We start from the raw sequence: 20,763 nt of genomic DNA on the forward strand, positions 1-20,763 counted from the left end.
GTAGTTGTATTTTGAAGGAATTACAGTAGCTGTGGCAATCTTCAGAACTCCCCAAATGAAGTTGCTATAATTGTGAGACTTGCTGGCTTGGTCTGTGTAACAATGTGCCAGATTTTGAAACTCAGGACATAGCAAATCATTTTTTAAAAAAATTAAACAGCAGGTGCCCATGTAGAAGAGCAGTACCTCATTTCCAGAGCTAAATTGATACATATATACCCAAATAATTAGGAGTTCCATCTTATTAACTGTTTTTGTTAGTAATTTGTATGTGAAGGGAGTAAAAAAGGGAGCATGATAATTGGAAGGAAACTTTCAGAAAGGCTCAAGATGATGCTTTTTTCCCCCCAATATTATAATGCATTGACATGAAGACTTGGAAAATAATACATACAAATGTGGAATCAAGAGAAAGTGGGGCGCCTGGATGGCTTAGTAGGTAGAGCGTGAGACTCTTGATCTTGGGGTTGTGAGTTCAAGACCCACATTAGGCATAGAGCCTACTTAACATTAAAAAATTAAATAAATTTTAAAAGAGAGAAAGTGAATAACATGCTTACTTGAGTTGCAGATTTCATTGCACTTTGATGAAGAAAATCTAGAAATAAAATTTGCCAAAATCTCCACACAAAAATATATTATTCATAAGCACAAATGATTCCCAGGAACATCTATGTATTATTCTCTGAGAAAGAAAGCAGAATAACAGATTTCCTCCCAAGATAGTTAATGTTCTCAGCTCAAACATTTCATTTGTGGCCACATCACAGTAAATGCTGAATTCTTTGGTTAAACATATTTTCTAGAATAGTTTTGGTTTTACCAGATGCATGGTAATTACATTGGTACTGAGAAAAAAAACATGCAACTGTAAAACCTCCAAAAGCAAGTGGCTTCTGCCTGGTCTTTAGTGGTACACACGTTCCATTTATACTATAAGGTGATTAGGACCTTTTAAAATGACAGATGAACATATCTTCACAACTATCTTCACTGCCATGGTAAATGCATTTTAATTCTGTGTATGCTGTGTTTAATTGTTTAGATCAGTAACTGCTTTAAAATGTCTCTCCAGTTATGCTCTACTAATTTTATCTATGCCTCAACACCAAAAATGTTGATTGCTTCTACCCTGCAGCTGCACAGGAGTTTCAAGAAACAGACATCCTTCTAAAGAACCATTCCAGGTTGTCCAGCCAAAGGCTTGCACTCGGCAATTCTTTATGGGATTCTTGTTTTATACCCAGGTATCAGGAGACACCAAGGAGCACTGAACATGACAGATGGCCCTGGAAATGAACTGATTCCTGGGACTTTTATTTCTCTAGAAAACTTGTCTCCAAGTGAAATCCCCATGAAACCAACCTCATCACTAATGTGGGCTGATTTAACCTTTCACCTCTGTATCTCTTATTCCTTTTGTTGGCCTTTGCTGGGTTATGTGTTTGTTTCACTGCTGAAGACTCCACTCTTGAGACAATCCCATGGGATCAATTTCAAACTAAACAGGGAAATCTTTGACCTCTGCCTGGCAGAGTAAAAGCAAAGTAGGCCTCTCCCAGAGTGACGGCCGACTTTCTTAAAAGGTTCATGGAGGTACAAAGTAGCATTTGAGAAAACATTCCTCTTGCTAAAGTCTACACACCAATATCTGTTATGAATGACTAAAGCTGCACTATGGTAGCCACTAGCCACACGTGACTAAACTTATTTAATGAATTTCCATATGTTCATCAATGCTAAGGAAAATGAAAATCATGTAGGCAGCATCTGGTAACTGAATATACTCAGGAAGGCTTGCACACTGGGTCAATAGCATTGACATTTGCTATTCTTCTACTGTGTGTTTTTAAACCAGGTCGAGGATTCTAAGGGCCTCATGTTGCCTTACTTAAATAAGATTAGTAGGAAAGGTCTCTAAACTTAGATCCCTGAGCATCCTGCCATTGGTGGATCTATCACAAGTAACCAGTCATCCAAACATGGTGAAAGAAAGTACTATCTCTTGCCCCAACATATAGCATCATCTACTGGAATACTTCTCCTAACCCAAAATGTTACTATCTTCCTAGTCTCCAGGAAGAGACAGAAAACAACCAAAAAGCAAGCTTAGGGAGGTAAGGAACAATCAACAATGGACAGTACATTGCATCAGTCAGTTGGATGCTACTGTCCACCCTGGAATGGAATGAGGATATTGATTACTTTCAAGGATTTGCTGAGAGATTCCTCACAGAAATCCATTGAAATTGTATGAAGTCCCAATATAAACATAACAGTACACTCTAAAAATGAAAAGTTAGAATACCTATGACAAAATGGTTCCACATGTTTTTAATTAAAGGTTTGACTCAATTCGGTAAAATGATCAATTCAACCAATATTGGTAGCTATAACATAGTTTTCTGAATCAACTTTTCCGTAAGAGCTTTGGCATCCCTCTCTTCGCTATGACCTTTGCCTAACAATCTGACAACCCATGATAGAACCCAGCTTTTAGGAATACCGATTGGGACCAGCCTGTTTGTTTTTATATTTTATTTTGAATTCCTGGTTCAGAAATACAACACTTGTGAACCAATTCACATTTTTATTTTATTGCCTTTTATTTTTATTACTGCCTAATCCCTGGGGCTATGGTGGGTGGGGCTCCTGAAATGTTGTATTTTTAGCCAAAATATTAACTCAAGAGAAACTCCTTGGGAAGGACAAATGCCGGAATATGTATGCCCATGCCATAATCTGCGTGTATTTCAGCTGGTATTAGTGGAATGCAGCTTGCTTTCCCTCTGAGTCCAGATGTCTTTCAATCCCATCCTAACCCAGCACTCCAGAAAGCTATTATCAATTATTCCATTGGGATTTCTGTCTGTACTTAACATGGTTCTTCTTTTGACAATGTTGAGCTGTGCCTCTCTCTCCCAATCCCCTCATTCAGTAGTTATTATTTTTTTTAATCTGCAGACTAGTTTATTACATTCTTTAATGGGAACTAGAAAAAGTCTTTAGAAAGGTACAGAATCTTCTAGGATGTCAAGAGTTGTCATCAATTTTTTTTAAAGTCTTTTTAAAGATTTTCTTAAAGACATTACTATACCTATACATACTCAGCAAAAGTTCACCAGCACAACACTGTTATTTCTTCCAGCTATCCAACGCTGGAGAAACACCTAAATTTTGCCTTCATCCATCATTTGAGGTGCATAGCACAGGTAGCAGATTCCAAATAAGCTGGATTCTATCCTTTGTCCCACAAGAGAGAACACAATGGGCTCTTGATTTCCAAATGGGCAGTTTCCCCAGTTTGGGTCAGCAAGGAACTTAATCTTCATTTTTTGGAATGATAATCTTCACTTTACAATTTAATGTGAAATTGTTTTTAAATGATTATTTATGCCCTTAGACTGGAAATGTATTTATCAGTTTTATTCTAATCAAGCTTTTATTCCCAGAAGCATGTGTACATGGAAATGTAGATGAAAAGAGGGATGGAAGTGTAATTAGGTTTTGTAACTAGATAGGCATTGCATTGTTCTTTCCCTTTAACAGTCTTAAAAGCTGTTTTAAAAACCCCTTTACTGAACATGTAATTTACTCAATTTGGTGACAACTGTTGAAAAATTAATCAGATTAGTGAATGTAACCCTGGCAACCCAGAAGCACAAGCCGGTTTTATGGCTATCGATCTATGTCTCAGATACACTTGGGTCGGCTTTGCTGGGAGTGATGACTCTATGTTCCAGCCTGCCACCCCTCCTCCAGAGCCCCAAGCATTTGTTTTCCCTGCTGTCTGCCTGGGTTTGGGATCTAACATGCCCCCCATTGTAGAGACTGGGAAATCAAGTGAAATGCCTTCCAGAATTTGCATAGCAAGTAAGTCAGGATGAGAGAGGAATTTAAATGTTCTGGTACTTGGCATATTATTACTCTGTTGATGTTGACTTTTTTTTTTTAACAGTGTCTATGGATTAAGTATTCAAAACCCAAAACTGCCCATGGCCTACCTTTGGCTAGACAGCCACTACTAGGGGAAAAAAGATCCGATATCCATTGCTAATTATCGCTGTAATTATTTTCCCCAAAGAAGATTGATTCTGTTTTCTACCTGTACCTGATCAAGGATGCTTAAAGCCAAAAGATAGAGATAGTTAAAATTGAAGCAGATACCTTCTCTAGTGGCATGAAATCTGAATGCCTAAAACATAAACTAACACCCTGTTTTTCTTTCTCTCGGGTTTCACTGGTGTCTGAGTAAGTGAATATGCTGTACTGTTTTCCTGGACACTCAGAATCAAACAGGCCTACCTACCCCATCCCATCGTGTCTGAATTACAAACTATTTTGAACATCATTTCTGTTCGTTTCCTTCCACCTATGCCTGTGTAGGGCAGCAGCACCAGTCTACAGCAATGCATCCTCTTGGACCATGCATTGTAATATCTTTCTCTTTCAAATTCCGTTCCACATAGTCATTTCTCATGTTCTGTTGGAAACCCCCAAAAAATTCATTCCACACTGTCATCCCTTTGTCCTAACCAGAACAACTCGATCGTGTCGAAGAAGGCATGAACCATATCAACCAAGACATGAAGGAGGCCGAGAAAAATTTAAAAGATTTAGGGAAATGCTGTGGCCTTTTCATATGTCCTTGTAACAAGTAGGTACTGGGTACCAGCTCTAATCTGTGGCGTCCAGTTTTCTTTCTTTCTTTCTTTTTATTTTTTTCTTTTTTAATGTCAAAGTGAATGTCTGAAGTTTTGTCTTTTTTTTCTTTGTCCTTTTCCATCTGCTTCATTCTGTGGGGATAAAATACTTGTGTTTAATCAGAACAACTGGAACGCATTGAGGAAGGGATGGACCAAATCAATAAGGACATGAAAGAAGCAGAAAAGAATTTGACGGACCTAGGAAAATTCTGCGGGCTTTGTGTGTGTCCCTGTAACAAGTAGGTGCTGCCTGCCTGCCTGAAGCTTTGGTTTCCCAAGGCCCATCTCCAAGCCTTGACAAGCTCATTCCTGCCAAGCACAGAGGCAGGATGAGCATGTGGCATGCAGAACAGATCAATACCGTCTCCAATGTATTCATCTCATAGCATAGATGATATTAGTAGGAGTTACTGTTGATGCATTAAAAATCAGGCATACTACAGTGAAAGCTTCACTGTCAGCAACTTTTATTGATGAACGTTTCAACATTTTCCAGAAAGTGTACCTTGAGCCAGAGACCAGCCTCAAGAAAGAGGCGCCCAGGGAATTTTCTTTTCCCCCAACCCCAAAAGCCAAAATTGCAGAGTTAGAAAAGACTGGGGGGTGAGTTTGGAAGTCAAGAAACACATATGTCATGGTTTGATTTTTTGGAAGAAAAAGAGGCCAGTAATTTGGCCTAAGCAAGCATCCGTAAGATAGAGAGTATGAAAGAGATTCCCCCACCAGTTACCAAATCTGTCCAGCGATTAGACTATAGATGCCATAGCTGCACCCACTGCAGAGGCCATGAGCCCTTCAGCAAGAAGTGCTCAAGCTTTACTCAAATTGGACCCATCCCTCCGAAATTCTTCCTCTTGGAAGATCTACCTGTACACTGCCTAAAATGTTGAAATGTGTAGATTTTGCATGCACGACGTCACAAAACATTCAACTGTCCTCCAGGTTCTGCAACGCTTTTTTGGAATGTAGCAGAAATGTGACATGTGGTTATAAAGGTTTGCAACAGAAGGAACCTGAAAATGAGGGTTCTGGAAGATAGTCTCATTTGACTAGCGGTGAAAAAAAAAAATGCATGAGTGGATTGTCCAACATGCATTTGGAAAATTAAACCCGTACCCAATCTCCCTCACTCCTCCCACCTCCCTTTGAACAGAAGCCTTTTTCCTAAAAGCTCTCCTGATCCTAGCTTTTAGAACAGCAATTGATGTTATTTCTAGCTGATTATATGACCATTCACATCCTTTAAACTTTGAGGCTGATTTTAAAATATCCCACTTCCTATTTAGGAGGGGGAGGGGCTCAATTTACAAATAAATTTAAAACTGTTTTAAATGAATGATCTACGGTAAAGCCTGATTAACTGGAATCTAGCTAACTGGAACCTTCAAATGTATTGATACTTTTTCTTCCGTCCACTTTTAGTAAAAAGAGACAATTGAGCAAAGTGGGGTGGAAATCACATCAGAGACTTAAAATGGTTTTCCTTGAAGGGCAACCTGGGAAGTTTGCATTCTGCCACTCAGTCTACATCCTATAACTTCCATACCTAAGGGAACCAAACAATAAGAGTGGATCTTCAGAAGAAAGGCCATCAGGCACATCAGGAGAAACTATAACCAAGGAAAAAGTCAGTCATGTTCACTACCCTAAAACTCTAAAGCAGGAAAGTGGCTTGAGAATCTAACAGATATTCAACGATCACCCCTGAAACAAAATTTTCCTCCATGGCCCACTGTTAATTAAGAAAGGCATTTAATTCACCAAGATGACTCATTGCTATGCATTCCAGTTAGTCAAGATTTACCTGTATATCCTTTTCAGTGGCCACTTGTCCCCCCAGGTGAGATTTCCACCTGTTTTGCGGTGAATTCCAACAGATACAATTTCCCCATTCTTCAACTGTGTGGAGAAAGTGTGGAGGCAGGCCCAACCCCGGTATGGATTCTAATGTTCAGATGAAACGATGGCCCCTACGAATTCCACATAGTAGTTGGCACTAATTCCTTATTGCACAAGAGACCCTAACTGAGCTTCAAAGCTTGACTGAAGTGTTCCCTATTGTGTGTAAATAATGCTTTAAAAACCATGTGTCACAATGCAGTGGCTGGTGGTGCCCTGGACTCTCTGAGGGCTTCGCCCTGTCTCAGCATGTTTCGAAGGACTATGGTAGATGTACGGCAGTTATGTGAGTCTATGTGCAGCATTGTGGGTGCAGTGATTCGCCTTCTTTCAGAAACGCAAACTTTCCCACCCCCTTGACTTGGCCAAAGATGGTATACCAGATATTTTACATAGCAGAAAACATCACAAGGTCCATATAACTTCTTTTAATGGGAGGAGGGAGGGAGTGGGGAGTTGGAAAAAAACAAAGCCAGACTCTGAGCTCTATTAAATTAGTTTTTGGATGCTGTCCCACTGAGTGGGCCCATGGCTCTTTAGCACAGTAAATTCTGACAGCTCAGGGCTGTGGCGTTATACACTAGATTGTGGGAATTGCTGAAATTCCATTTGTACAATTTTCCAATTTATCTCCAGTGTTGCTTGGTTCTCAATCTGCAAATATTAGTATTAGAGCCAGTTTTAATAGATGGCTGTGATTCTCTAGTGCATGAAAAAAAAAGGGGGGAAGGGCTAAATTCTGTTGTCTTATAATGGAAAATGTGAACATGGGACCAAAGGAAGCTCTCTTGTTTTTTGGATGGAAAAGCATATGGTTTCTACTATGCAAAGAACCTAAAAACATCTTTGATTGCCTTAATCCAACACACCCACCAAAATATGCTGCACATGTTTCTATTGGGCACAACAGGTATGCCTGGATTTTAAGTTTATCTCCAAGGCAGCTCAGTGAAATATGGCCCATGGAGACCACACCAGTTCCAGACCACTCTCCCCTGTCACGCCCCAGGATAGCCTGAAGTAGGAGTTTGTAATCACTCCCACCCTGCCCACCCCCCAGCCTGACAAAGAAGCTACTGAACCTGCGTTTCAAATCCTCATGAAGGCTATTACTGTCCTGCTAGTGCCTTTTTCGAGAATGGTCAACTCCTGGAGTAGTTTGGCTTAAATGAGAATGCTTCACTTTCTACTCATGCCTGTAGCTGGTGCATGAAGAAGATATAGAGGGATTTCCTTTTCTGGTGCTAGATGGCTTGTTCTCTCTTCTATTTTCCTGCATTCATTTCACTATGCCTCTTTTACTTTTTGTCTCTGTGGACAAAGGTTTGTACATCAACTAGATGTATAGTGACTGTTTGGAAGTACCGATATATTATCTAATTCAAATCACACTAGAGGCAACTCAAAGACCACCACCCTTGGCCAACCACCAGTCCATTATGTCCTTCATGCAGAGTTGGAATAGCTAGTTCTGTACATGCATTGGGGGGAAAATTAAAACAGGGAATCTGCATGATGGTGTGTAAAAACTCAGTCAAGTGTGTTTTTCTTGATGACAGTGTGTTGCTGTGGTGTGATGTACACACTCTACTTGGCAGTCTTGTTATGTGTCTGTCTGCCAGTATGTTTTTCTGTGTGTTTTGTGTCTCAAAATATAACCATGCCACTGAAATAGAACTGAATGTCCTCCAGCTACCTTAATCTTTGTCTTAAATCCAACGAAACTGCAAAAAGAAACCAAAACAAGAACAACTTTTGGGGCAAAGGTTGCAGTCTAGACAATTGCAATTGGCTCAATTGGAAATGAAATGCTGAGTAGCTGAGGCATGGTGGTGGCCAACTGTTTCGGTCCAGATTATGATATATCGGTATTCTCTAATGCCTCAAATTAAAACCCATTTGCTTGGTTCGGTTCTTCGCTTGAAGAGGTAACCATTGTTGTGAGCTTGATGCTCCACCCCCTTGCCTTGTCACTCACCCTCTCTTTTGCATAGGCTTAAATCAAGTGATGCTTACAAAAAAGCCTGGGGTAATAATCAGGACGGAGTGGTGGCCAGCCAGCCTGCTCGTGTGGTGGATGAACGGGAGCAGATGGCCATCAGTGGTGGCTTCATTCGGAGGTGAGCCGTGTGCAGCCAGTCCTATAGCAGTTATCTATTATTGAGTAAAAAATCACCCCAAGCTGAGTGGTTCTTAAAGCAACAACCATTTTACTGGTTACTTATAAATATGTATGTTGGCTGGACAGTTCTTCCAAGAGCCCCTCTTGGGCTCCCTCATTACGTGCAGACTGGTGCGGGATCACCCAAGATGGTCTCACTCAGTTGTCTGTTGGTTGGCTGGGCAGGGCACCTCCATTCTCTTCCGTGTAGTCCCTCCAGCAGAAAAGCCCTGGTTTCTGATGTCGTGGTGGCAGCATTCCAAGCATTGTGCTCCAATGCACAAGCACTTACCACAAACCTTGTCAGCTTTGCCAGTTTCATCAGACAAAGCAGGTCATGTGACCACATCCAGTATCAGTGCAGCAGAAAACGGGCATCTATCTCATTCCACAAACTTAATTGAACAGAACTTACTAAAGAGATTGTTTATAGAGGCATGGGCAGGGCTAATAACAAGCAATAGTAAATCACTTGTGGACTAGCAGCAGCGGGAAGAGTCCTAAAGGGACAGGAGCTATTGTTAGAACCTGACAATAGTTACCACTGTGGGTGAGAGACTGTAGAGAAATGCAGCTGTTGCAAAACCAGCAGGAAACGAGAAAGGGAAATAAGTGCCCTCACTCCTGTCTCCTCTTGCCCTCCACTATCTCACTGGTCACCACCAAAGTCTAGCTGGAGGGTAAGAGAAGCTGGGTGATGTAGTTGTAGAGAGGCCAGCATCTCTGGGGAGAGAGCAAAACCAGTCAAACAATGGATCTGGGGGTACAAATAGAGAATAACAAGCATACCTGACTTCTTATTTCCTTTGAGACCTGGAAACAAAAGCCAACTTAAATACCCATTTAAAAATCTCAAATTACACAGATCTGCCTATCCAGAATTCAGCTCTCAGGAGACTAGGAAACAAAATAATAATGACAAATATTCCTGTTGTGAAAAAGAAAAGGGGAAAAAAAAAACGATTCCTTTTTACAGGCTACTATGGAGCTCAGCAGTGACTAGGGTACCATTGACTAGAGTGGTGTACAGATAGTTACACATCTATCTGTTCCTGGACCATTGTAGCTGATATTACCAACCAATAATCCAGATTCAAGTGACAGCTTACTGTCACTTAGGTATAAGGTCTATAAAGCCTCATAGTTGACAATTCTATTCTTGCTTCTATTTGCTCCCAGAGAAACTAGACCAAGCGTTCTCAATCCTGGGTGCACATTAGAGTACCTGAGGCTATTTTTTTTAAAACATCGGGACTTGAGCCAAACCTACACCAACTGAATCAGAATCTCTAGCAGTGAGACCCAGGCATCTGTGGTTTTTAAAGCTCAGGTGATTTGTTGAGAATCACAGAACTAGAAGTATGCCTTAGCTGTTGATGATCATTAAAATAAACTTTTATGTTAAAAAGCTAGGAAGTTCTCCTTTAATTTCCCCTGGTCTAGTCTGCTTTAAAAACGTTAATGAAACAGTCAACTCTGGAGGTTAGCATGGGGAATGGGTTTTTTACCCCTCTGGACATTTTTAGGCTATCACCATCTGCAGTGGTAAAATGTTAATTAGCCAGTACATTCTAGAATGAGTACTTACCACTTGCAATAAAGAGCTACTACCTTTGTAACTTTCAAGCTGAGCTATGAAAAAATGGCAAGATGGTAAGGCACTTTGAGAGCCAACTCCTTCCTCCCCAAAATGGGACAATAATCTTTTATCGCAATTTCTTCCCTTGAAATCACCCATTTGCAATGCCACCAAAACCCCCATTGCATTGAAATCTGAGCAAATGGAAATCATCTTGAACAAGTAGCTCCCTTTGGAGTTCTTGGGAGCAAGCTGGATTAAGGGGCAGACTGTAATTATCATTACCCTTCCCATGGATGTTTGTCCCAAATGGGGAAGAACATGAGCAGAGAAATTCTCTGACTTAACACAGTAAGCCTTTTCTTTCACTCTAAATTTAACTCTTGGAGACATTGGTTGACATCTCAGAAGGAAAATACAGTTTCTAACTAGTTCCATCTTCATTCTCCGACTTATAATGCTCCCAACTAAAATGACTTTATTCCTAAAAAATGAAAATTGAGATAAACATATGAAGAGAGGAAGCGATGAGCTGGTGGAAATGAGAGAAGTAGATAATCTATTTAATATGCCTTCTTTATAAACTCAAGAGTTCAAAAATAAAATTTAAAGATTATTTTCTATTGTAGGGGCACCTGGCTGACTCAGTCAGTGGAACATGTGACTCTTGATCTTGAGGTTGTGGGTTCGAGCCCCACGTTGGGTGTAGAGATTACTTAAATATTAAAAAAAATTATTTTCTAATGTATAGACGCTAAAATGTTCTTATATTGAACAGAGTGAAGGTAGATAGGATTGATACCTAGGCATCTACAGATTTTCCCTAAGCTTTGAGTCCTTGGTATTTGAGATTTTTCTCACATTCTACCTTCTAAAAATTGCCATTTTGACTCCCAGGGTAACAAATGATGCCCGAGAAAATGAAATGGATGAAAATCTGGAGCAGGTGAGCGGTATCATTGGGAACCTCCGTCACATGGCCCTGGATATGGGCAATGAGATTGATACACAGAATCGCCAGATCGACAGGATCATGGAGAAGGTAAGCTTGTGGCAGTTAACAAGTTTCCACTGTTCATTACTTCTTCTGAAATAACCACTGAGGAAGGATGAAGGACATAATAAGACCCTCAAGCTGTGATACTGGGTTCAGGCACACCAATAGGTGGAAGTTTCCCCTTATTTTCCAAGACACAAATTCACCAACATATAAGTAAACAAGAGGGTAGAATCTAGCAGATATTCCTATTTCAAGCATTGTGCTAGGCACCAAAGGACATAAATATGAGAAGGACATCATCCCCATTAGTAAGAAACTCACAGCCTATGGGAAGCATTGAGCCTCCAGATGAATTTATATAATTTGCCAAGAGAGCCACACATAAAATTCAAAGTAGGGTTAGATGAGGGAAGATTGCAAGAGTTAAGTTATAGGACAGTCTCCCAAATAAAAGTCAAATTGAGTCTTGAAGGTTGGTTAGGAGCTTGTCAAGAGATGATGTAGGAATATAATCAGGAAATATGGGAAAGAGTACTTACTTTAGTTTAACCAGAAAATGAATATGAGCTTTGATTTTATAAATGCCAAAGCTTTCATGATAGTTCAAAAAGGCCCACATTCCTTTTCTAGTTCAGCAGTTCACATGTCCAGATCTCAAAATAGAGAGCATAATCTGGTGAAGTTGAATTCACACAAGGATACCAGATGTGGCTCTAAGACTGAACCCCCTGGTGTCAACAAGAGGCATAAGGAAAAGTGGAGAGAATAGAAGGGGAAGGAATGGGTTTGGGGGCTTGAGATTGGAAAAGAACAGAAAGAAACACTGGGTAGCTTTTATAAAAAGATTTGGGGCACCAAAAGCTGATATCCCACACTATACAAATCTGACATACTTTCTATGATCTTGTATTCTGCCCCCTCCCCAATCAGTAGAGTCCTGAATATTGCTTATAATCTCCTAAAATGTCAAAATGACAACAGGAAGAAATAGATACATTATAAGTTTAGTGGCCATCCTGCATCCATAATCAATTCTAGTTGGCTAATCTTATATTGTATGAGTTTATTCCCTGGAGGATGTTGAAGTTCTGAGCCTGAAGCCCTGAGTTTCTTCTAAATAATTCATTCCACTTTGGTGAGCAGAGAAGGATGCTTTGAATCAGAAGGCTAAATACTGAGTTTCTTGGAACCCAAGACTTGAAAAAGGAAGTAGACATAAAGGGAATACTTTGCCTTATTGTGCTCTATGTGCCCCATATTAAAAATATCTGATTGCATAATATTTTGCCCGATCAATACTGAGCTATATAAATGTCAGTGCTGTTAGCAAAAAGCTTGTGCTTTACTGACTTTTACAAGTCATGACATACTTATCCTTGCTAAGAGCCTTTGATATGCTAAAGCTTTTAAAGCTGTGCAAATCAATAGATTTTACAACAATATTGAGAGTTTCAAAAAGCACTGGAGCCAACACAGACTGACCTGCCCATGATGGCCCAGAAAAATGAACTAAGAAATAATTGCTGAACCACCTTCCATCAGGAAATGATTTGAAAAAACAAGAAGTACTCATTTTCTGTCAATGGACCCAATTTACTCACGGATGTAGAGAGATAATGTACCTCTAACTCAATTAGAGTTCCAGAAGAACTTTTACTAAGAGAGAGGGGTCAAACCTTTATTGATGGAGTTGGACTTTAAGCACAAAAAGTGTTCCTGGAAAGGCAAGTGGCATCTTAATTTTGCCACTTTGCATTTCTAGTTCTCTTCTCTAGGGAAAACCTTTCATTTGGGGCCCAATTTACTACAAGGGCAAAGACATATGCAGCCATGAGGTATAATTGGAAGGCAGGCAAGTGGATGGGAAATAGCCGTTATGCTTTGTATCATCCTTTTAGGTGTGGAATTGCTTAAGAAGTGAGAGAGGGGTCTAGTTGCCTTCGAATAACCAGCCTGGGTCTTACTCCCCAAATCATAATCTAAACATGATTAGATAGAGTCCATTTCAACCCAGCGTTGCCCCAAATGATACATGTTATATGAGCTGCACAATTATTAATAGACTTCTCATGTAAATTCTCACTTCTGATAACAGGTAACAGTTTAGAAGGTCTCCTGCATATTTAAGAGTAAATTAAAATCACACTGTAAGAGTGAAGAGAATCCTCTGATGTTTCTCCCATATTCTCTCATGACCCCAACAACAACCTTCACCCTACCCCATCAATCATGATCCTTTCTCATCACTTGGATTGATAGTGAAGTTTGGGAAGTCCAAAACAATGTAATTTTTTTTATGTTTATTTATTTTTGAGGGAGAGCAAGCGAGCATGAGTGGGGGAGGGGCAGAGAGAGAAGGAGTCAGATGAGGCAAAGTGGGCTCTGTACTAACAGCAGAGAACCCAATGTGGGGCTCGAACTCACAAACTGTGAGATCATGACCTGAGCTGAAGTGGAACACTTAACCACCCAGGTGCACCCAAAGCAATGTAATTTTAATACGTCCCCATGGACTGTCAAGAAATTACTTTGTCTATTTAAAAACCTTGCTTTCTGCTTTGAGTTATTTATATATATACAATCTTCTAAGGTTAAAGTGGTACAGTTCTTTCGGAAAACTACTAAAATGAGGCAAGTTTATATTAGTTGTTTTATGTTGCTCAGGAAATAGTGGTATTCAAACTTTGAATTTTTTTTTAATGTTATTTATTTTTGAGAGAGAGAGAGAGAGAAAGAAAGAGAGAAAGCATGAGTGAGGGAGGGACAGAGAGAGAGGCAGAGAAGCAGGCTCCAGGTTCTGAGTTGTCACCAAAGAATCTGACGCGGGGCTTAAACCCACAAACTGTGAGATCATGACCTGAACCGAAGTCAGACACTTAACCAACTGAGCCACCCAGGTGCTCCGGTATTCAAACTTTGATTTAAAGTTGTCAGTGTTGGTGGTAGGGGCAACTGGGTGGCTGGGTTGGTTGAGTGACTCTTGATTTCAGCTCAGGTCATGATCCCAGGGTCATGGGATCAGGCCCCACATGGGGCTCTGTGCTGAGTGTGGAGCCTGCTTGGGATTTTCTCTCTGTCTCTGTCTCCCTCTGCCACTCTTTTCTGCTTGTGCATTCTCTCTCTTTCTCGCTAAAAAAAAAAAATTAAAAAAAAACCAACAAGAAAGAAAAAAAGGAAGAAAGTATCTAAAGTTGTCAGCAGTAGATGCCACACACACAGTGAAATACAGTGAAGCTGAAGCTTTTAGCATTCCTTGAATTCTCCTATCAATGAGGAAACACAGCATTTGAAAACTAAGACCTCAGGTTCCAACAGCACTCACCAGCTTCGTGACCTGATTTTTTCATCTGGAAGATAATAAGGAACCAGTTCAAACCTCAGATGAGAATGGGCTGCCATGTAGGGTAATAAACATCTACTTCTGGCATTCTGAGCAGGGGCCTAAAAGCTACCTGCCATGGTCTGAAGCTGATATTTCTAGAGTGTTCAGAAGGGTGGTGGGCTAATGAGCTCCTTCTAACTCTTACTGGCTCAGTGGGGGGCAGGGGGGGGTCATCCTTGCTTTCTCACAGGGCAAATCATGTAGCATATTGGGTATGCCAGCAAGCTTAAGATTCTCTAAATAGAAATGTGAAAACTGGGGTGGGCTATATTCCATAAACACAGTCCTAAAGCATATAAACAGAATGAACACAGGCATTCTCCAAATACCAGGAAGACATCTAAAAGGAGATTACCTCAGGATTTTTTCCCTAAAAGATCCTATTTCTGTTATACAATAAAGAGGTAGAACCTTTTGCATCAGATATATGGGCTTGCATTTTGATTGCTTCAGAGAAAATTTAGGTGGAAATCACAGATGTTTATTGAACATAGGTCTGTTCCAGAACCTTTGACAATATCCAAAGAATAACCTCATGTTATACTTCAAAATATCCCTTTTCACCACCAGGTGAAGGCTCACCAGTGCATTCTTAATGCAAGAGTTTCTACAATGTTTACCTCCAGAAATGCCACCCATTTTCAAATGAATGATTTTCTTCATTTGAGCTTTCCTCAGTGTATAGTCTGGAAAAAATAGCATAATTCAATCTGCAGGAACATTTCACACTGGTCTGAGCCTTTAATTTTCCTTTGCACCAAAGGGTCATTATTTCTGATAGAATTTATAGCTAAAGAGGGAAGATTTAAGAGCCAAGTAAAATTGGAAAGAATACCTATTTTCCAAATCAGTAAACTAAGGTCCAGAATATGAGTCTATAGATCAAAACAATCAAGGCAAATTAATGTTCTTACCTGTTTTGAAAGTCAACTTTTGGTTATCCAAACAGATGGTAGGAAGCCATTGCCAGATAATTCAGAATTACAGTAACCTAGCAATATTTCTATTTTAACTTGGCAAATGTCTAGTTGAATGTCGGTAACTCTAATTGTGCTGGGAATTCACAATTAAACTGAATAAAAAATATCCAATTTGGTGGAGGCAGGAAAGTACCAAGTACCATAGTAGATGCAAAATCAGTAATCATTGAATAAATACTGGTTGATAGAAAAACAGTTGTTTCCCACACTGCCTCTCGGTTTCCTGCTTCTCTTCTGAGGCTGGGGAGGGGCAGACACCATTACCAATCACGCTGGGACAAAACAACAGCCTAAACAGAATCTTCATATTTGCCTCTGCTTGCTGACTCATACCTTTCTCAGTGGTGTTGGGAATACTTCATTTTCTGGGGTTTAAAAGTTTATTATGGTAGCAACTCTGGGTTTCATGCTATATATACAGCAAAAGGTAACCCAAGCAGTGAGATCAGTCAAGGCACAAAATTATGATAAAAGTCCCCTTGTTAAAACAAGTCAACTAATTATAAGGGGCACCTGGCTGATTTAGCCAGTAGAGCATGTAACCCTTGATCTTGGGGTCATGAGTTCAAGCCCCATATGGGGCGTGGAGCCTACTTTAATGAAAAAAAAAAAAAAGGCAATTATCAGACTTACAGGAGTGAGTCTTCAGAAATGAGGCCTAAAATAATTTTTTTGTATTTATTTTTGAGAGAGAGAAAGACAGGTGAATGGGAGAGGGGCAGAGAGAGAGGGAGACACAGAATCCAAAGCAGGCTCCAGGCTCTAAGCTGTCAGCACAGAGCCCGACGCATGGCTCAAACTCACAAACCATGACATCATGGCCTGAGCTGGAGTCGGACACTTAGCTGACTGAGCCATCCAGGTGCCCTGAGGCCTAAAATTATTAAACATCCCTAAAACAAGTCAAGTTTTCATCCAATAACTATAATTGCAAGATAAGACATGATGAGTACTTAATCTTTGTAAAAAATTATTCTAACATATTATATATATAAACTCATTTCATTTTCACAGCAGACCTAAGTACTATAATGATTAACATAATGATTACCAGTGTGGACTCTGACTCCAGGCTGCCTGGTTTCCTCATTGGGAAAAATGAATTAATAATAATATAAAAGAATTAATAATAATATACATCTCATAGTTGATATTAATCTTGATGTTGTCAAAGTTGAATGAATGGGATATAATAGACACTCATGGTTGTTAGCAATATTCTTTTTTATTCCCAGCTTATGGACAAGAAAGCTGAGGCCCCAAGATGTTATGTAATTGGCCCAAAATGATACTGCTAATAAGGTAGCCATGATTTGAATCCAACTGTATAAGTGGTGGTAATTCAACTCAATCCAACAGATGTGAATACCTAACATAGAAGTCACTGGGTGTCATTCCAGGATAGAAAGATAAATGATGTAACACTGTCCTTAAAAGGATAATCTCTGGTAGTTTTAAACAGTCATGAGAGCTAAGATCAAGCTTCTTTGATCATGTCTAAGTAGAGCCACAGGAAATGGTTCAGGAATCACAAGACAAGAGAGGGTTAATTCTGACTGGGGGAGTTTCAAGATGCCTTCATTCAAGAAGGGGGCACTTCAATAGACCAAGAAGGAAGAATGGAATGTCAAAAGGTAACCTGAATTCTGTTTTCTTTTCCCTTTTTCTAGGCTGATTCCAACAAAACCAGAATTGATGAGGCCAACCAACGTGCAACAAAGATGCTGGGGAGTGGTTAAATGTGCCCACCTGTGTTCTCTTCCAAATGCTGTTGGGCAAAATAGCACCTTCATGCTTTTCTCATCGTATTACCTAGTAGGTCTGCACACATACACACATCAGTCCACTCCCATTGTGAATGTTGTCTTGTGTCATTCATCACCTTCCAAACAATATTATGTGTTTTGTTCTTTCTGGGTCTCTTTCTTTCCAAAGGTTGTATATAGTAGTCATTTGGTGGCTCTAACTCCCTACATAAGATGTCTTGGGTTTCATTTTTCCTTTTCTCTCCTCAGTGGTGTTTGCTGAATGACAACAATTTAGGAATGCTCAATGTGCTGTTGATTCTTTCAATACACAGTATTGTTCTTGTAAAACTGTGACATTCCACAGAGCTACTGCCACTGTCCTTTCCTTGGGTGTCAGGCTCTGAAACTCTCAAAATTTGCTGTCCTTGGTTCCTCATGGCTGTCATCTGTCTTTATGATTTCATGATTAGACAATGTGGAATTACATAACAGGCATTGCACTAAAAGTGATGTGATTTATGCATTTATGCATGAGAACTAAATAGATTTTTAGATTCCTACTTAAACAAAATCTTTCCATGACAGTAGCATACTGATGAGAAAACACACACACACACACACACATACACATACCAACAGAAACAACAAAACAACAAAGCATGCTCAGTATTGAGACACTGTCAAGATTAAGTTATACCAGCAAAACTGAAGTAGTGTCACTTTCTTTCTGTCAATATATAGACTTATTAATCATAATCATCCTTTTTTTAAAAAAAGAATTAAAAAAAAAGATGGATTTGACACACTCACCACTTAATCATTTCCAGCAAAATATACGTTTGGATGAACTATGTCAAATGAATGTAATATAGGATTTGTTTGCTGCTTTTGAAGGCTATGTTTTGGAGAAAGCAATCTTGCTGTGAAACAGTGTGGAGATGTAAATTTTATAAGGCTGACTCTTTTTAATCACCATTTCCCCCTGTGGTTTGTTATCAGTACAATTCTCTGTTGCTTAATCTAGAGCTATGCACACCAAATTGCTGAGATATTTAGTAGCTGATAAAGAAATCTTAAAAAAAATAATATAAATGAATGAAATATAGATAAACTGTGAGATAAATATCATTACAGCATGTAATATTAAATTCCTCCTGTCTCCTCTGTCAGTTTGTGAAGTGATTGACATTTTGTAGCTAGTTTAAAATTATTAAAAATTATAGACCTCAGATGTCTGCTTTAATTTCTTCATGGACTCCGTCTGATTTTGCAATCACATGAGAAGGGGAAGCCTGGCTCCTCCATCCCATTGCTCCGAAAAAGCAGTTCTGCATGCTGAGAACACTGTATGGGGGAAAAAAAAAAACCACTGTATGAAAAAAAAAATGTTCCTTTTAGACACGATTCCAATGGCGGGTGACACTTGGCTTGATTTTTATAATCTGTTTCAGAAATACTTGTGTGTCGATTCAGTGTCAGCTATGTGCGAAAATGTAGTTTTCCAGAAGATAGAAAAAAATGTCTATGGAAAAAATCTGTGGTACTCAGACTTGACCCAACATAGATTTAGGTATATCGGGTATCAACTCTTCCTTCCTCTCCCACACACCAAAAGTGAACCCTCCACAACCACATTGCTGATACCCCCGCTTTTTTTTAACAGCTTTATTGATGTATTATACAATTCACCCATTTGAAGTATATAATTCAATGGTTTTTAGTATATTCACAGAGTTGCACAATCTAGTATTAGAATATTTTTATCACCCCAAAAAGAAACCCCATACCTATTAGCAGTCACTCCCATACCACTCCCACCAGCCATAGGCAACCTCTAGTTTATGTTCTGTCTCTATAGATTTGCCTGTTTGAACATTTCATATAAATGGAATTATACAGTATGTGGTGGCTTTGTGTCCAGCTTCTTTTACTTATAATGTTTTCAAAGTTCATCCATGTTGTAGCATGTAACAGAACCCCATTCCTTTTAAGGCCAAATAATATCCATTGTGTGTGGCTACCACATTTTGTTTGCCTATTCATCCATTGATGGACATTCAAGTCGTTCCCACTTTTTGGCAATTATGAGTTAGGCTGCTATGGACGTTCATGTGCAAGTCTTTGTGCAGACATATTTCCAGTTCTCTTTACATCATCATTGTTACCACCATCATCTCCACCAGCACCTATACCACCCCTCCCCCCACCATTGCCACTACTTGCCACCTTCCCCTTTCTGCCTCCTCTGCAACTTCATCATCTCACATAATACCTTCAGCATCTCCACCATTATCACTGCTATCATCCCAGTCACTACCATCACATCCACCACCTGCCACCACTGTCATCGCCCTCACCTCCACCTTCGGCATCACCTTTGCCATCACCACCATTACCTCCCTCACCTCCACTACCTCTTCTGCCTCTCTCTCCTGCCCCGTAGTATCAATAGAGATGAATTCATCCTGGTTGCCTTGATTGGCCACCAGATAATTTCATCCCTGAAAGCAGTTCTGGATGTTTGCTAAGAGAAGTTAAGGAACGAAAACAGTGATGACAAACTCATTCTCAACAAATCTTTGCAGTTCTTCACCCTCTTGCCAAGCCTCAGAACAAGTTCTAGACATACCCAGATACTCAGGGAAGTTATTCTGAGAAATAACTATAACGACATATTTCTTCTTTAAAGTAGTAGAAAGGATGCTAGAGTATGGAGAAAGTGAATAAATATTCCGTATATATGAAAGCTGCTAAGGGGTCAACGTATGGGTCATATTAGAAAGTTCTGTCCCCGGGGCGCCTGGGTGGCTCATTTGGTTAAGTATCCAACTGTTGGTTTCGACTCAGGTCATGATCTTGCGGTTCGTGAGTTCAAGCCCCACATCAGGGTCTGCACTGGCAGCAGAACCTGGTTGGGATTCTCTCTCTCTCTCTCTCTCTCTCTCTCAGAATCAATAAATAAACTTAAAAGAAAAGAAAATTCTGTCCCAAATTCCATATCCTCTCAATCATCTCCACTCAGGTGAGTGAATGTTTGTGTTATTAAAACCCCATACTGGATACATGAAAAGTGAGATACAAGCATTTTGCTTTAAGCCTATGACATAATTCATTCTGAAACACATTTTCTTGGATAACTGAGTTTGTCCAGCCTCAACTCTTATGCAGTCAGTTTCTTTTGGCTAAAGGAGGACATGTTCCCAGGGGATGAATCAGCTCTGGGTAGGAACCAAGTCAGGAAGTACATTAGAAATATAATTACTGGGGCAAGGCTGAATCTTCTGTATCCCTCATCCATGGCCCTTCTA

General features: G+C 39.8%; 1 protein-coding gene and 1 long non-coding RNA gene across 6 annotated transcripts in view; one reads left to right on the forward strand and one right to left on the reverse strand.

Annotated features, from left to right (window-relative positions):
• The window catches only part of LOC122237256, a 45,033-nt gene extending 38,320 nt beyond the window's left edge, over positions 1–6,713 (reverse strand). For all 5 annotated transcript variants that reach the window (XR_006215574.1, XR_006215576.1, XR_006215578.1 and 2 more), the window contains exon 1: positions 6,511–6,713. This is a non-coding gene — a long non-coding RNA (uncharacterized LOC122237256). The remainder of the gene's footprint in view (positions 1–6,510) is intronic.
• Positions 1–18,684, forward strand: part of SNAP25 (synaptosome associated protein 25) — an 84,780-nt gene extending 66,096 nt beyond the window's left edge. Inside the window, exons 5-8 of the mRNA XM_007086814.3 lie at positions 4,540–4,657; positions 8,600–8,725; positions 11,243–11,387; positions 17,378–18,684. Of these exons, the coding sequence (XP_007086876.1) occupies positions 4,540–4,657; positions 8,600–8,725; positions 11,243–11,387; positions 17,378–17,446 (458 nt within the window). The 3' untranslated portion in view covers positions 17,447–18,684. The remainder of the gene's footprint in view (positions 1–4,539; positions 4,658–8,599; positions 8,726–11,242; positions 11,388–17,377) is intronic.
• Positions 18,685–20,763: the final 2,079 nt, after the last annotated feature.

This window comes from Panthera tigris, chromosome A3 (assembly GCF_018350195.1).
Source record: "Panthera tigris isolate Pti1 chromosome A3, P.tigris_Pti1_mat1.1, whole genome shotgun sequence".
NCBI lineage: Eukaryota > Metazoa > Chordata > Mammalia > Carnivora > Felidae > Panthera > Panthera tigris.